Source organism: Chrysochloris asiatica, unplaced genomic scaffold (assembly GCF_000296735.1).
Source record: "Chrysochloris asiatica unplaced genomic scaffold, ChrAsi1.0 scaffold00004, whole genome shotgun sequence".
In the NCBI taxonomy this organism is placed as follows: domain Eukaryota; kingdom Metazoa; phylum Chordata; class Mammalia; order Afrosoricida; family Chrysochloridae; genus Chrysochloris; species Chrysochloris asiatica.
In genome coordinates this window covers 11,936,691-11,953,073 of record NW_006408522.1, presented here as the reverse complement: position 1 = coordinate 11,953,073, position 16,383 = coordinate 11,936,691, and the positions used below count along the sequence as shown (strand labels likewise).

The following is a 16,383-nucleotide window of genomic DNA, read 5'->3' as shown; positions in this document are numbered from 1 at the left end:
GTTTTTCAGTAACCCTGCAGCCTGTGTGCAGAAGAGGAGGCTGAAGTTGAGAGAGAATCGGAGCCTAATAAGAGGATGAAACAAGGTCTCACGCAGGTGTGACCTCCCCCTAACCTAACACTTGGTATCAGCCCTCTATCACATTTCTGCCTGATGATTTCAACCCACCCATTGCCTGAGCACTTCCAGGAACAAGGTGCTCCTTACATCCTAGGGCAGATCATCTTTGGACACGAGAATGTTCTTTGACGCCAAGGTCATCAGGTCTTGGTTCTATCCTTTGGGACTCCATAGCACACACCAGGTTCCTTATTTTTAATGTGCCCCCCTCCTCCCAAGTTCCTTTTTAACCTGATACATTTTTTAATGTCTGCAAAGAGCTCCAAGAATCTTAACATCCTCAGGCCAAAAACCCTGGACTCATTTCACCACCTTTTATTTTCTGTTGTAGAAAAGTAGGCAGACATTTGAAAACCTTGATGATCAGTATTCGTACACAAACATCCACATCTCATAGAAAGTTATTCTTAATCTCACTAAAGACTCTGACAGCTGTTGTGTTTATGTAACTACAGGCATAGGCATAAATCAATAACCCACTTCTTCTCCATTGCGCCAGAGAACAGAAAAGGTCAGAGTAAATGAATCTCAGGGCGAGAGGGAAACCCTCTTTTGATGTTTCCAAGATAAGCCTTCTCTGGAGGCTGAACTGAGTTGTGGGCGATCCACTTGGCTGCTTATTGAGACATGCCACCCAAGGGCCCCATGGCCTTGGGTCCTGGATTGCAACGTTGGGTGGAAAATGAAACTTCCGAATCACACAGTGATCTATCTTGAGAAATCTATCTTGGTGCCATAAGTGGAGATGGAGCTTGCCAGCCTCATGCCCAGAATGTGGGAATCTTACCCTGCAGCACCCTGGTCTGGGACCTTGAGGAAATCCAGGCTCTCGGGTGTCTGGGACACTCGATCTGAGCCAGTCGACTGTTGCCGTGGCAAGGGTGGGCGGGCCATGGAGGTATACAGGCTTCTTTGATTGGACCTCTGGTTTCCAGGGCCATGGGGATGTGGCACAAACTGGTTTTTGATGACTCCATTCTGATGGTATCCTAGAGACAGGAAAAGAAGATAAAATAAAGGTTAAATTTTCTGATTCTTGGCTAGAGGGCTCTCTCTAGTTCTTCCATTTATTTACTATGCTACTAATGGTGTTTCTCAGGCAAGCTACTTAACTTGAGTTCCCCTGGGAAATGGAAAGGATTAGATCTAATACTTTGTGAATACTGGCATCCTGATGTGACACTATAGGATAAGCACTGGATTGGTAACCGCAAAGTTGGTGGTTCAAATCCACCAGCTGCTCCTTGGAAACCCTACATAGGGTTGCTATGAGTTGGAACTGACTCCACAGCACTTAACAACAACAATTGTGAATATCAGAGCCAATACATCATAAGCTGCCCGCAAGTGCCTCAGACACAGGAGACATGTAGCAGATGCTTGTTGAATTCTGACAACAGAATCAGCAGATATCCAGGGTTTCCAAGCCCACAGTCCAGAAAAGGTAAGTGTGCAGCTAGATGGCAGGCAAATTCATGGGTCTAAGAAAAAGTATGAGGTTATGACTCAAAAGAGCTGGCAGGCAGCTGCTTAAACAGTCGGACATCCATTTCCAGGGTGGCTGGCCTTGTGTTCTCTGCAGGAGCACATTGAATGAGGTAGAGAACACTTCTCACAGGCAGGGAAAAATGTGGCCACTGGCTGGGTCAGTCTGGATGGAGCAAGCTTTCTTGGCTAAACAACAGCTCCTAGTTAAGATCACATTCACCAGTAAGTAAGGGATTATAGCCACAGGTTCCAAACCATGAGCCTTGGCGAGAGGATGTACTATCAATCCAGGCTTTGCAGGAAGACATTCTTTTGCTCCCACCACTGATTGTTCTGGAGTGCAGAGGGAAAACCAATCACCCTAAGTCACACACCACTGTAAGAGCAACCAACTTATGAGACGAAGGAATTCTTTGGTATTAGTGCAATGGCATTATATTAGTTTATAATAGGAATAGGGGTCCAGTTCTGGCTCGGGCAGCTGTGTTGACCTTGAACAATGTATGTGACCTTTCAGAGTATCAGCTTCTTCACTAGAGAAATAAGGAGAATGGTCCAGAATCCTCTGGTTACTTCCAGTGTGGACATGCATTTTCTCTATATACTCAAGTCCTTATTATGCAAAAGCAGGCATTTTCCCTACCCCAATAAGAGGGCCTACTTTTAATTATAGTACTCTAGGGGGCGGGGGAGGGGTTGCTTTGGTCAGGATTCAGAAATCTTTATTTCCTCTCACAGGCTAAGCAGGGACTACGCATTTGGGGGAAAACAGTCTGCCTGGGCATCTAACCCCTTTTTCCGAACTCCAGGGAGAGAGGTTTGGGTGGGTCTCCCCACAGAGCACATTTAAGATCCAGGGTTCGGGTCTGGTTTCTGGGGCGGGGAGGAAAATGAGGCCTGTCCTATGGAGACGAGGTGGCACTTGCTGTCAAGGCTGGCAGTTCAGGGACATGACTGAGCAGGATGACCTGCAGGAGGACACAGTGCGGGGTCTGATCTCCTTGCTGCTTGCCACCAACCCACCTGCCACAAGGTACATTCAGAAACCAAGGGTGAGCAAGTAGAAACAATCCTAGCAGTTTGGCAAACACATTTTATGTCTGTTGAATAAAAATAAAGACAATTTGGCTTTTATTTTGTGTGCTTCCAAAATTTCATTCTGCTAGTAATTCATTTTTTCTTCATTTTTATTATTTCTTGCATATACAAAAGTATGGTTTATCTATGTATCCACAAGCAGGTCCACAGACACACCAACAATGCGCACGCACTGCTGAATGGGAAACTATCTGCTTAGTAAGATTTCATCCAATTTATTATAAAAAGTTTTTTTTTAAAAAGCATGGCTTGTGATAGATTATAGAGATTAAAAAAACAATCAAATAAACAAACGGGAAAAATAACAAAGACTCAACCTGGTCCTTCAACATGGAGAGTTTGAGAGGTGCTGATACAGGGGGCTCTGGTCCAGTTGCCTCATTTTATTGATGAAGACACTGTAGCGTTAGTGAGATTAGGAGTTCAAGGTTTTGCAGGTACTTCAGGGCCTGGCTTGGGCTGAGGTTACTTGGGCCAAAGTAGCTGGAGAGTCCTGGCGTGATGCTGGGAAGTAAGCACTGGATTGCTAACTACAAGGTCTGAGGTTCGAACCCACTAGCCCCTTCTTGGAAACCCTATACAGGGTCACTGTGAGTTGGAACCGACTTGATGGCACGTGACAGCAAACTGAGGAAAATAAGCGTTGTATGTGGTCCCAGCAAACTAACCAGAATTCAGCACTGGGAGCACAGGCAGGCAACACAATATTTCTTTACTCTTCTTAGGTTCCTTTGTGCTTATACATAATTTCAAAGACTGTTGTTGTCATTTAGTGCCATCGAGATGGTTCCGACCCATAGCGACCCTATATAAGGTTTCTGAGGAGCGACTGGTGAACTTGAACCACTGACCTTGTGGTGCAAACTGACTTTGCAGTCCAGTGCATTAGCCCAGAGTGCCACACCAGGACTTCAATTTCAAGGATAGATTAAGGTAAAGATGCAACAGCGGAATTCAATAGTGAATAATTGTTATCATGACTAATTGAGACTGTCACAATTGTAAAGGTAGAAGTTTTATAACAAAAACGGGAGAATAATTAATCTTACAGACCAGAAACAGAGGACCGTATGACCAACAAGGGAGAAGAGCACAAGCAGAATGCAGGGCTTTATCCAGAGAAGCCAGAGCTGGAGGCAGAGATGGGGACATGGAGGGAGGGAGCAGCTGAGGACTCTAGATTCATGGGAAGAGAGGGACTAAGAGCTGGTGGCCAGGAGGCAGGCTTACAGAATGTGCCCTTTAGTGGTGTAAATTATTATATATGCCTGAGTGTTAAATAAAAAAAAAAAAAAGAGCTAAAATGAATAGAGAGAAATACTGTTAACTGATGGTACATGGAGGGGATTATAATCATTGTAATGAAACAAAGTACACGATTTGTTAAAACTGACGATCTGCCCTGTGAACTTTCACTCAATTCACAATAAAAACTTTTTTTTAAAAAAAGAAGAAGAGACAGCAGAGTCCAGGCAGGATGGGGCTCCAAAGGAGATGAGAGTTTGTTTTCCCCTCCCGGGCACTGCAGTCAGTATAGTAACCACAACTCTGAGATTCCCGAGCGAGAAGCTACAGAAACACATTTTACTGTGCATCTTGGACACTGCTTTGAATAGGAGGATTCCATCGTTTAGAATGAATTGAGTCAAGTATGGTCCCAAGATGACCCATTCAGACAGAGTCCTATAACTATTAACATCAAACATTCTGGAAACAGTTCTTGTATGAACTGAATTTTGTGAGTGATGAGGTAAAAAAAGAACGACTTGGTGATTTCTTTTAGTGCTCTTCAAACACTGAGACAAACAAACTAGAAATATAAAATATAAAGTCCCAAAAACTTTTGTAGTAATTTTGTAATTCTCGCACATATTGTGAGTATTTTACTATTTTGGGGGGGGCAGGTCTCCTGTATCTTAACTGACGAAGAGTCCAGGTTTTCAACTTGTACATTCAGCTCTGCTGAATTAGCTACAAACCTAATTTAGTGGTACTTGGCTGGAGGTAGCTGGTGGTTGGGTTATACCTCACCAACTCCTGTTTCCATAAAGGAAGCATCCTACACCTTAGAAGCTGGCAACATTCCAGTTGCCACCAACAAGGAACTTCTTTCTCTGTTACTGAAGCAGAAAGTCTTTCCTAAGGGGGTACTATCACTAGGTAGTGGACTCCAGATTGTTAATTCAGCTGTTACTCAACTCTCAGTAACTCTTACTTTTCCTGAATTTGGGGGTCACAGGTAGGACTATTGTGTTGGTAGAACACACCTGGCATGGAAATGACCCTCTTATAGTATGTGAGCATTTATTTGCTAATGGGTTTCCTTCTTAACATACTTTGCAGGTCTATGGGTTCAGTCTTAATGGTCCCAGTCTATGATACATGCTCTACTTACCTGGGGGAGGAGGGGCGGCCCTCATTGGATAGCTGGTATTTTGAACCCCACTGGAATAACCTCTGCTTTGAATTGTGTTCCTTCTGGTAGGACCTAAAATAAACACACAAGGCAAAGTTCAAATCAGTACTACGGGTTGGCTTTATGGCTCCTGAAGACACTTTGGTTATGAAAACCTTTTGGAAAGTTTGGAACCCAGCCCTCAATTGGATTGGTAGGAGACTGGCTGCCGTGGAAAAGGGATACTTGACGGAAATACTGTACTGGAAAAACTGCTGGTTGGGGAGAGGCGGAGAGAGCTGGAGAATATATTTACAGAGGGACAATTTTGAAATGTTAGAGACAGTGGCTTTCCAAAGAGCTATTAATAAGGTCTTACAAAGGTGTTTCTATTTTTGTAGAATTTCAAAAGAGACAGATGGAACGTATTTTAAGGTTTCTATGCATGTTCTGTGTGTTGCACAGAAGCTGAACTTTCCATCACTGTCTCTAGCAGAAAGCATATTTTGGTACTAACTGTATACCTGCCTGGAGCCTCCATGTAAGAATTTGACCTTTACAGTTTTGCAATGCAGTGGCCACAAATACAGAGGCCACAAAGGATGTCCTTAACACAAGGACATGGAGAAGTTGGAAAACAGGCCAGACTGTGGGCCCTCGTTAGTGCTGGGATGGCAGGGCCATGGGTAGCCAGATGAGATGTCTGCAGAAAGAGACATGGGAGTTGGGAAGAGAAACAATATGGTGGCTACACGCATATGAAGGCCTCCACAGGTTGGGCTAGACCAGCTGGGAGAGCGTGGAGGGAACTGTAAAGAGAAGAGCTGAAGAACAGAGAAAGGTAGACAGTGACAAGTGTGGCCCAAAACAGTCTTGGGGTTGTGAACAAGGGTGCTAAGAGAATTGACCACGTGGGCTTCAGTGAGTGGTCCAGTGAGGAATGCCCTCTCAGAACACAGAGCCAGCACCCTCTCCCATTTGTTCTTGTGAAGTGCCTTTGAGTCAGTCTGGACTCATAGTGAGTGACCCTCTATAGGGTTTCTGAGGAGCCACTGGTGTGTTTGAACCAACAACCTTGTGGCTAGCAGTCCAGTACTTATCTTACAGCACCACACCAGGACTCTGCACCCTCCCATAGACATATATAGAGATCTAATAAAGATCTAATAAAGTATTAGACTGCTCTCCATTTTGGGGCTCACACACACAGTCGCACAAGTCCTGCTGATCATCTGTGGTCTCTTCTTTCCTGGGATCTGAGCCCTGGGGACTGATCTACTTCCTGGCTGATTTGGCCCATGGGAGGCACTGGCAGCAGACGAGAGAGAGGATGAGGTATTCTGCTGGGCCTGGCAGGACCTATTTTCTCCCTCTGTCTCATCATGATTAGAGCTAACAATGGCTTCTCACTATTTGTTGTCCCTGGGCCCCCATTTTATTTCCTTAGCCCTGCTCACACCACTGTAACTAACCCTTCTATTTAAGGCTTTGCCAAAACTTCCACTAAATGTGCTGTTTCCCACAAGACCAGACCCAGACACACACCAACAGTTTCCAGGTGGCTATTCTACTCTGTTCTAAGGAGCCCTGGTAACATAGCGGATTGAGACTTGGGCTGTTCACTGCAAAGTCAGCATTTGAAGCCTACCAGCAACTCTGTGGTTGAAATATTAGGCTTCTGTAAACATTTATAGCCTTGGACACCCTATACAGGGTCGCTGGGAGTCAGAACTGACGCCACGGCACACCACTACGCTCCTCTGTTTTATAGGGTTGCTATAAATCAGATCAACTCATTGGCAGTGGACTTTTTAAAAAACACATACATGAAAGTATAAAAGCACTTGTATTTATCTGCGTGACATTAAGGTGCCCTGGTGGGGCCAGGATTACGAGTCCAGCTGTTAACTGAAAGGTTAGTGGTCAGAACCAGCACTCACTCACTCCAGGGAAGAAAGATGCAGCAGTTTGCTCCCGAGTGATTTCAACCTGGAAACTCCTGGGGCAGCTCTACCTTGTCCTGTAGGGTTATTATGGGTCGGAAACGACTCCATGGCAACAGTTTGGTTTGGGTCTGGTATTCCATTAATATGGCAAAGTATTTTTGTATACACTAATCTGATAAAGGCCAGTTTTATGGATAGTATAGTCTTCATTAATGATACACACCAAATATTTAAATTTAAAGATACCTGTATTATACAAATACAAAGTATATACAATTATAATGGTATTATATATCCTGTATAGAGTCTTGGTGTGGCGCTATAGGTTAATGCACTGGACTGCAAAGTAGGTTTGAACCACAAGGTCGGTGGTTTAAGTTCACCAGCTGCTCCTTGGAAACCCTATACAGGGTCTCTATGGGTTGGAACCGACTCAATGGCACTTAACAACAACAACAACATTATACACCTAATTTGTAAATATCAATTATAATTAGAACAAGAATCAAAGAGAGGAAGTTAGACCAGGGTTTGGGCTGGAGGTGGGGGGTGGCATTCTCATAAATCGCTCTAAAGTAAAGGTGAGATTCTTAGATTTGAACCACAATATGTTGTTGTTGTTATGTGCCGTGGAGTTGGTTCTGACTCATAGCAATCCTGTACAGGGTTTCCGAGGCTGTAAATCTTTACGGGAGTAGAAAGCCTCATCTTTCTCCTGCAGAACAGCTGGTAATTTCGTACTGCTGACCCTGAGGTCAGCAACCCGATTCGTAACCACTCCACTACCAGAACCACAATATAGCATAGTGAAATGAAGGAAAGGGGGAAATGTGGTCAATGTCTTTGCAATTGGCACAGAGGCTATTGTTTGCAGTGTTAGTGAGCTGTAACTGGAAAGGGCTGGGAAATTTGAATCCAACAGACTCTTATTTCTTGTAAATGCAATATTAGAAATGCCCTGTATGCTAACCATAAGTTTTTAGTCATTCCCAGTCCTTTAACCATTAGCATTTCTCTGACACTGGTTGAAATGTTCCATTTAAAGAAAATCCCAGTTATAAGAAACAGTAAGACCTTGCACACACCATCAGCATTAGGTAAGTAGAGCAGTAGAGCAGGAAGAAGCAGGCCCAGGCAGGAGAAGCCAGACGTCACTCCAGTGGCGTGGTGCTGGGGAGGGGTCCCTGGGGGCACTTACGGGAGTTCTTGGGCAGCCCGGGTCCGATGCTGACCTGCAGCACTTTGTTACTGGGCTTGAGGATGGCCAGGTCACCAAAACCTTGGTGGAACTGCACTTGCCGGGAGCCACCTGCACTCCAGGGTCCCCAGTTCTCCTTTTTCAGCTTCAGTTCAAGCCTAAGACAAGTACATTTGTTGGAGAGAATAAATGAGAAAATGGTGCTCAATGGCCCTAGCATGGAGCGGTGCTGCTGGGCGAACAGGAGTTAGAATGAGGCAAGACTGGAGAATCCGAAGTTGGTATGCGGATCTGAGGATGGGCAAAGCATCCCAGGACATGGCTTGGCTGCAGGGCAAGCCCAACTGGACCAGGGAAAAACCATGTGGGACCTAGAACCTGAGAGAAACCAACTCCACCAAAGGTATCAGTGTCACTCCAGCATGGCACCCACACAGGTGGCTTCAGGGGGGACTGACCAGGGGACAGATGGAGGGGGTGATTTCCAGGTCACACCTGCTGTGTTCATGTCCCTGTGTTTTCCTTGGATCTTTGTTTTAGTGTGTTGAGGACTGTGAGAAGCCAGGCCCAAGGTAGCTGAAGACTCTGTTAGCCTGGCAGTTGCTAACAGTCCTGGTATGACGCTGTAGGAAAAGCATTGGGCTACTAGCCACAAGGTCGGCAGTGCAAACCAACCAGTCGCTCCTCAGAAACCCTACTATAGAGCCGCTATGATTTGGAACCAACTCGTTGGCAGTGAACAACAATTAGTGAGGTTTATTCCTCCAGGATCCTTGTGGAACTAAGCCTTTCTCTAGGCCTCCTTCTGTGACTAGGGAAGAGATGAAAGGTATCCAATTTTATAGACAGGGGCATTTAAGAAACATTAAATACGGTATCTACATTAAATACAAGATTGGAACATCAATAGCAGGCCAATGTTTGGTCTACTAGACCGTGTTGCCCAAACAAATGAGAGATGCTAAAAGACAATACCCTGATCATTAGCAGCAAGTCTCTGAATGCATTGATTCCCCCCATCACTGTTTTCTGCTTACAACATGACTCTAATCTTGAAGTTCTCCTAAATATAAGATCTTTATTGAAGATATATAAAAATCTGTCTTTCTCTGCCACACTGAGAAGTGTGAGCCCCAACTTACGTATTGCTGAATTTCAGAGGTAGTTGCTTCTGGGTTTTTTCCTCATAACGTTTTGCTAAGAGGCTTAAGAATTCAGTTTTGAAGACGGATTCAAGCAAACTGTCATACTCTTGCTCATGGAGAATAAAAATGTCATCCTGCATAGTACTGTAAAGGGATTGAACAGACACAATGAGGGTTTAAATAAACTTTAGTTTATTCCATTATTTTCCACTATTTTTTAAAATCTTGTAAGATAGTTTCATACAGCTTCATAATTTTGTAATAATTAAAACAAAACATAACAACCAAACCCAAATCCATTGCCACTGAGTCGATTCTGACTCTGAGCAGCCTGGCAGGACAGAGCAGAATGGCACCGTCATGGTGACCAAGGCTGTGATATTCATGGAAGCAAACTAGCACAGCTTTCTCCCAAGGACTAGCTGGTGGGTTTCAATGTGGACCTGAATGCTTACTTAACCACTGTGCCACCAGGATTCCTTAAACACAACAGTCAATTACATACAACAGAACTGTGGAGATCTAGTTCTCAAAAGAAGTTCATAGCCAACCCAAAACATAATCAAAATAATTATTTTCCATTATTTCTAGAACCAGAAATTTAAGGATAATTTTAGTCTATGTGAAGAGAAAGAATCTATTTTTAAATCTGATCTCTGCCCTTGATGGTTAGTTGTGTGCTGTTGAATTGGTTCTGATTCATAGTGACCCTGTATAGGGTTTCCGAGGCCTTAAATCTTTATGGGAACAGAAAACTTCATCTTTCTCCCACGAAGTGGCTGGTGAATTCGAACTGCTGACTTTGTAGTTACCAGTCCAACTCACAACCCACTAAGCCCCCAAGGTTCCTTTTGTCTATGTCATTAAGATCATAAAATATATAAGATATTAAGACTCAAAACCAGGCTGTCATAAACAGAATGTGGCTGAAAAGGAACAATTCTCAAGTAAGTGTCCAGGTAACAGAATTTCTGATATGGTTGCAGCTATTGTGATAAATCCTAACTGGAAGAATTATAAGCTTGGTTATACAAAAGGAAGCCAACATCTAAATGTTTGTATGCATTTATAAAGAGCCTTTTGCCATATTGTGTTCTGTTTATTCTTTGTGCCAGACGTGACTAGAATGCATTGAATTACAGAGATACTTTTTTGTACGATTGTACAAATTACAAGCAAGGACTCATCAACACCTTTGAACAAAAAAAAATTATGTACTATCTCCAGGCCTTGCTAGCCTTGTGGAAAGCACAACACATCTCTAATTAAGAACTGTACTCCTTAACTCAGCTGGATGAGGCTACCAACCCAAAGGCTCTATGGCATCCAAGGGGGCTTGAAAGAGTTCGTGGAAAAGTGGAATGAAAAAAGAATGGAATATTTCCCATGGATTTTCTGAAGCTTTCTCATACAACTGTACAATGACCTCCAAGTACACTATCAAATGACCAAGATAAGCCTTGAAAAGATGACATTTATTAGGGACTTTCTAGATATTTTTCCATGTATTCAAAATAAATAAATGAACTTGCTTCAAGGAACTGACTGGGGTAACATTTTAATCTCTCAATGAGCAGGTAAGGCCACAGAGATGGTTCTTTCAGCAGTGAGAGCTGTGCTCTCCTCCGGGGGCTCTGAGGACCAGTGCACCAGTAGGATTACTGCGGTTGTGCGGAATCAGAATGGGGATGCAACTGGGTCATATGGAAGACTGGCTTTAGAGAGAATCTTTGATAATGGGAATTCCTCTTCTCTGTATTACTTGATGCTTTAAAGTGTAGCTCCTGTGGTTTCTCTGTTCGTTCCCATGAACATAACACAGTCAGGGCCAGAGAGACTTTCTGAGCGGGCCTGTCAGGAATCTTCTCTTTCTGCTGGCTCCCAAGGGCCTCAGCTGGATTGAGACAAGGAGCTAATGACCTGCAGCTGATCAAGCAAGAAGCTGTAGCTGCAGCCTCGCTTCCTGAAACCTTAGTATCTCTGTATTCCTAGAGGAGAGAGGCCTGGTTGGTAATCCATAGGACAAGAAAACTCTAATATAGAACAATAGCACAATTGGAATTTGAAAGCACATGATGGCATGGTGCTTAAACCACAGGATGAGAAAACCAAAAGAGAGATACCAGTGTCAGGAGAGTGGAACTTGGCCCTTTCAGTCTGTTTACTCAATAACATTCTTATGTCAAAGGGTTCTCCTTGGATGAGTAGTTAGAATACTTTATGGGCATTTTGGGAGCAATAATGGTCTTTGGAGCTCTGGGATCATAGTGGTTATGAATCGGGTTGAGAACTGTAAGGTCAGCAGTTCAAACTACCAGCTGTTCCACGGGAGAAAGATGAGGCTTTCTGCTCCCGTAAAGATTTACAGCCTCGGAAACCCTGTAGAGGGTCGCTATGAGACGGAACCGACTGTTCGGCACATAACAACAATGGTCTTTTGGGTAAAGCACTTGGCCATTCTACTACTCATCTGTCAGTTTGAAGTACTAGGGTGTCCTGCATGCTCCGGTGACATTTGAGGTTATGCCACTGATATTTCTAATAACATGGTGGACAGCTTTCAGCAGAGCTTCCAGACTACGACAAGTGAGGAAGAAGGACCTGGTGATTTACTTTTTAAAAAACTGGCCAGCTCTCGCTTAAAGAATGGCAGGGAAACAAGTCTAATATTGTGCGGGAAGATGAGCTTCTTAGGTTTAAAGGCACTTGCACATGACTGGGGAAGAACTGTCTCCTTAAAGTAGAGCTGACTTTAATGATGTGGATGGAGTAAATATTCCAAACCTTCATTTGTTGATAGTGCATGACTCAAAATGAGAAGAAACTGCAAATACCCATTAATAATCAGAACCTAGAATGTACACAGCATGAATCTAGGAAAGTTGGAAGTTATCAAAAAAGAAATGGAATGGCTGCGGATCAATACTGTAGGCATTAGTGATATGAAATGGACTGGTATTGTCATTTTAAAGTGGATAATCATATTGGAAAAGAATGGCACTGTATTACTTGTCAAAAACACCATTTCAAGATCTATCCTGAAGTATAATGCTAAAAGTGATAGAATAATATTCATATTACTACAAGGAAAACCAATGAATACAACAATTCAAAAGTATGCAACAACCACCAACGACAAAAAACAAAACAAAACAAAAAAACCACCAAACTCACTACCATCGAGTCAATTTCTACCCACAGAGACCCTATATAGGGTTTCCAAGGCTGTAAATCTTTATGGGAGCAGAGTCTCATCTTTCTCCTGTGGAGTGGATGATGAGTTTGAACTGCTGAACTGTGATTAAAAATCCAGTACTTTTTTGATCAAACATGCAACCAATGTGTATTAATAATTTTCTAAAGCAAATGTTGGAAACAAAGAAGTTGGAAAATATAGCCATGGGGAAAGAAGCATCTGAAGATATCATGATAGAAGTTGGCAAAAGCTGTTGCTGTTGTTACGTGCTGTTGAATCAGTTTCAGCTCACAGTGTCTCTATGCACAACAGAAGGAAGCCCTGCCTGGTTCTACAGGAGTCTCACACCCGTTGCTATGTTTCAGCCCATTGGTGTTGATTCTGTGGAAATCCATCTGTTTGAGGAGGAGGGTCTACCTGGTCTTTGCTTACCCTTCCCTTTTCCAAGGATGATGTCCTCTCCAGAGACTGTCATCTCCTAACAACATGTCCAAAATATGGGAGACAAAGTCTCACCATCCTCACTTCTAATGTGCATTTTGTTTGCATGTTTTCCAAGATATATTGTTGATTCTTTGGGCAGTCATTGGTACTTTCAATATTGTTCTTCCTTCCTTATTCATTGCCCAATTTTCACATGCATATGAAACAATTGCAGATACTATGAATTGGGTCAGGTGCAGCTTAGTTCTCAAACTGACATGTTTGCTCTTGAACACTTTAAAGAGGTCCTTTACAGCTGATTTGTTCAATGCAATACATCATTTGATTTCTTCACTCCTGCTTCCATGAGCACAGATTGTGGATCCAAGCAAAATGAGGTCTTTGGTAATTTCAATCTTTCTCCATTTATTGGTCCAGTTGTGAGGATTTTTATTTTCTTTACATTGAGGTGCAATCTATATAAAGGCTACAGTTTTTGATCTTCATCAGGATTTTAAGTCCTCTTCACTTTCAGCAAGCAAGGTTGTATCATCTGCATATCAAAAGTTATTAATGGATCTTCCTCCAATCATGATGCCACATTCTTCTTCATATAATCCAGCTTCTCAGATTATTTGCTCAGCATACAGATTGAATAAATATGGTGAAAGGATACAACCATGACACACACCTTTCCTGATTTTAAGTTATTCAGTATCCCCTGGTTCTGTTCAAATGACTCTTGATCTATGTACAGGTTCCTCATGAACACAGTTAAGTGTTCTGGAATACTGATTCTTTGCAATGTTATTCATAGTTTGTTATGATCTGGTGAATACCACAGGACTTCAAAAAGGTGGAGGAAAAATGAGATTGAAAGACAATGGAATTTTCCATGACTTTTTGAAGTCCCTTTGTACCTTTTTTTGGGGGGGGAGGGGAATAAAAGACAGCATTTATTCAAAGACTCCCATAGCTGTCATGGGTCAATAGCTAGAAGCATGCCTTTTCCTCCAGGCTAGATTATGCCGTAATCATACAACTCTACTTCTGCATTCTGAGTGATCATGAAGAAGAGATCCTAGAAAATCTACCCCTTATAAACTACATAAGTGGCTAGAATGCAGATTCACTTCTGCTGGCTTTTTGGTTTCTGTAGTCCTTTGGGCTTGCCTCAGACTTGTCAAACATGTGCTGGCACACATTCATGAGCTCACTTAAGCACCTCTGAAACAGTTCAATAGCTGCAAGACCATCTCACGTCTGAGTGCACAAAATAGTTTTGCTCTCCAAAGGATGGGTGGTCGTGTATCCACAAAATTCTACATCCAGGTCCTTTATGATCATGTAGCACAGAAAATTTCCTAGTGTATGGTTCTCTTTGTGCAAGACAAAGGTCACACAGTGCTGATCTGTGCCCACTGCTTGGACCATTTACAGGGTAGTCTTCCGCTACAGAGGTCTTCTGCCCACTGCCCATGCATTCTTCTCTCTAGCTCCTGATCCTCTTCCACCGTGGCAGTGCATTCTGGGCCCCTCAGGTGGTGCTGGTGGATCAGAGGTTCAGGCCCATACTGCAAAACATGCAGGTGAGGCAGGCAGGCAGGCAGACAGGAAGCTGTGCCATTTTTTTTAAAACAACATAAATGTTGACTACAATATATGTGGACCTCACCAGATGGAAACATAAGCATTAAATCAACTGCATCTGTGGAAAGAGCTGATGAAGAAGCTGAATATTATCAGTCAGAATAAGAACAGGGGCCAACTACAGATCAGACCATCAGTTGCAAGCTCAAGTTGAAGCTGAAACTAAAGTTAAAAGTCCAGAAGAGTCAAAGTATGAGCTTAAGTAGCTTCCCCGTGAGTTTAGAGATCATCTCAGGAACAGATTTGATGCACTGAACACTAATAACCAAAGACCAAATGAATATAGGGAATATAGATTTCACAAAAATCACAATGAAAAGTTTAAAAAAAAGGCAGGAAAGAACGAAAACACAACATTGGATGTCAAAAAAGATTCTGAGATTTGCTCCTGAACGTTGAGTAGCTAAAGTGAATGGAAAGAACGAGTAAGTTAAAGAGTTGAACAGATGCGGAACAAATCTATGTTGGAAAAATTATAGCCAGGATGCTTCTTAGAAGGGAGAGTGGTGAGACTTCGTCTCTTATTCTTTGTACATATTACCAGAAGGGACCAGTCTATGTAGAAGCTTTCACATCATGCTTGGAAAAGTAGACAGCAAAAAAGAGAAAGACCCTTAAGAGATGGATAAACACAGTCACTTCAACAATGGGCTCAAATGTGGCAACCGCTGTGAGGCCGGAACTGGATTGGGCAGTAATTCATTCATAGCGTTGCTATGAGTCAGTGGTGAAGACTGTCTATTGGTGGTTTAAACAACAGCATTTTTATCTGTCACTATGCAAAAGCAATTCGGGATCAACATTCCAATTCTAGATAGAAGAGACCTACTCCTTTCCTGTCAAGACATGATGTGGAATTTGTTCAGTTACTTCTGCTCACACACCATTGGCTAGAATATTATCATTAAATATAGCTGCAAAGATGCCTGGGAAATGTAGTCTTTGGGCAACAGCTGCTAATATATAAAGAGAACAGGTTTTAGGGGAGGAACCCACAATCTCTACTTGTCTTGCTCACAAATTTTTCCAAAACTAGGAATCTTTTCTAAAAGGTTGAGAATAACGTGCTTTAGCTGTAAAACGAATGTGCATAGTTGCAAAACCACTACTATCTTCCTGTTTCTGGTTCGACGAAAACTCCTAAATTATCATAATCATTTAATTACAGCAATTCAAAAATCCAACAGCACTTATGCTCAAACAGCTCTCAGGTAATTCTGAATAATGAAATAAAAGCATAAGCATCCAAACACAGTTGTAAGAGTACTATCTCATTAGGGTGGGAGAGCATGTAGTGCGGGATAAGCACTGCTTCTTGATGTGTGGGGGGAATAATCCCCAAATCTCCTTTCCGCTTTTTTTTGTTTAGCTCCACGCCCTCTTGGACATGTCTGTTGTCTAGTTGGCTGCACTTCAGGCAGGGTAATTATTCAAAAACGCTAAATGAACCTAACTCAAGTCACCTTGAGTGGATTAATGGCCTTAGATTCAATATGTTTCATGACCATAAAGAAAAAACAAAACAAAACCCCAAGCAGATCAAAACCGTTAGCATGAGTCTGGAAATGAGAAGAGATATGTTTGGACACTTTGACTTCAACCACCAAATTCAAAATCCCCTCCCTTAGGCACCCAGGCCTGAGAGTAAAACCATCTTCACCCAAGACAAAGTCTCAGCTTATTCTCTTCTCCTAGACCTGAGAACAAAGCATTTCATGTCTATT

At 42.7% G+C, this 16,383-nt stretch overlaps 1 protein-coding gene and 1 pseudogene across 1 annotated transcript in view; both read right to left on the bottom strand.

The window, feature by feature from the left end:
• Positions 1–16,383, bottom strand: part of MYO1E (myosin IE) — a 287,213-nt gene that overhangs the window by 16,796 nt on the left and 254,034 nt on the right. The window contains exons 23-26 of the mRNA XM_006831592.1: positions 9,388–9,534; positions 8,246–8,403; positions 5,102–5,194; positions 908–1,109 (exon numbers count right to left, since the gene is read on the bottom strand). Of these exons, the coding sequence (XP_006831655.1) occupies positions 908–1,109; positions 5,102–5,194; positions 8,246–8,403; positions 9,388–9,534 (600 nt within the window). The remainder of the gene's footprint in view (positions 1–907; positions 1,110–5,101; positions 5,195–8,245; positions 8,404–9,387; positions 9,535–16,383) is intronic.
• Positions 14,126–16,161, bottom strand: LOC102820680 (annotated as a pseudogene).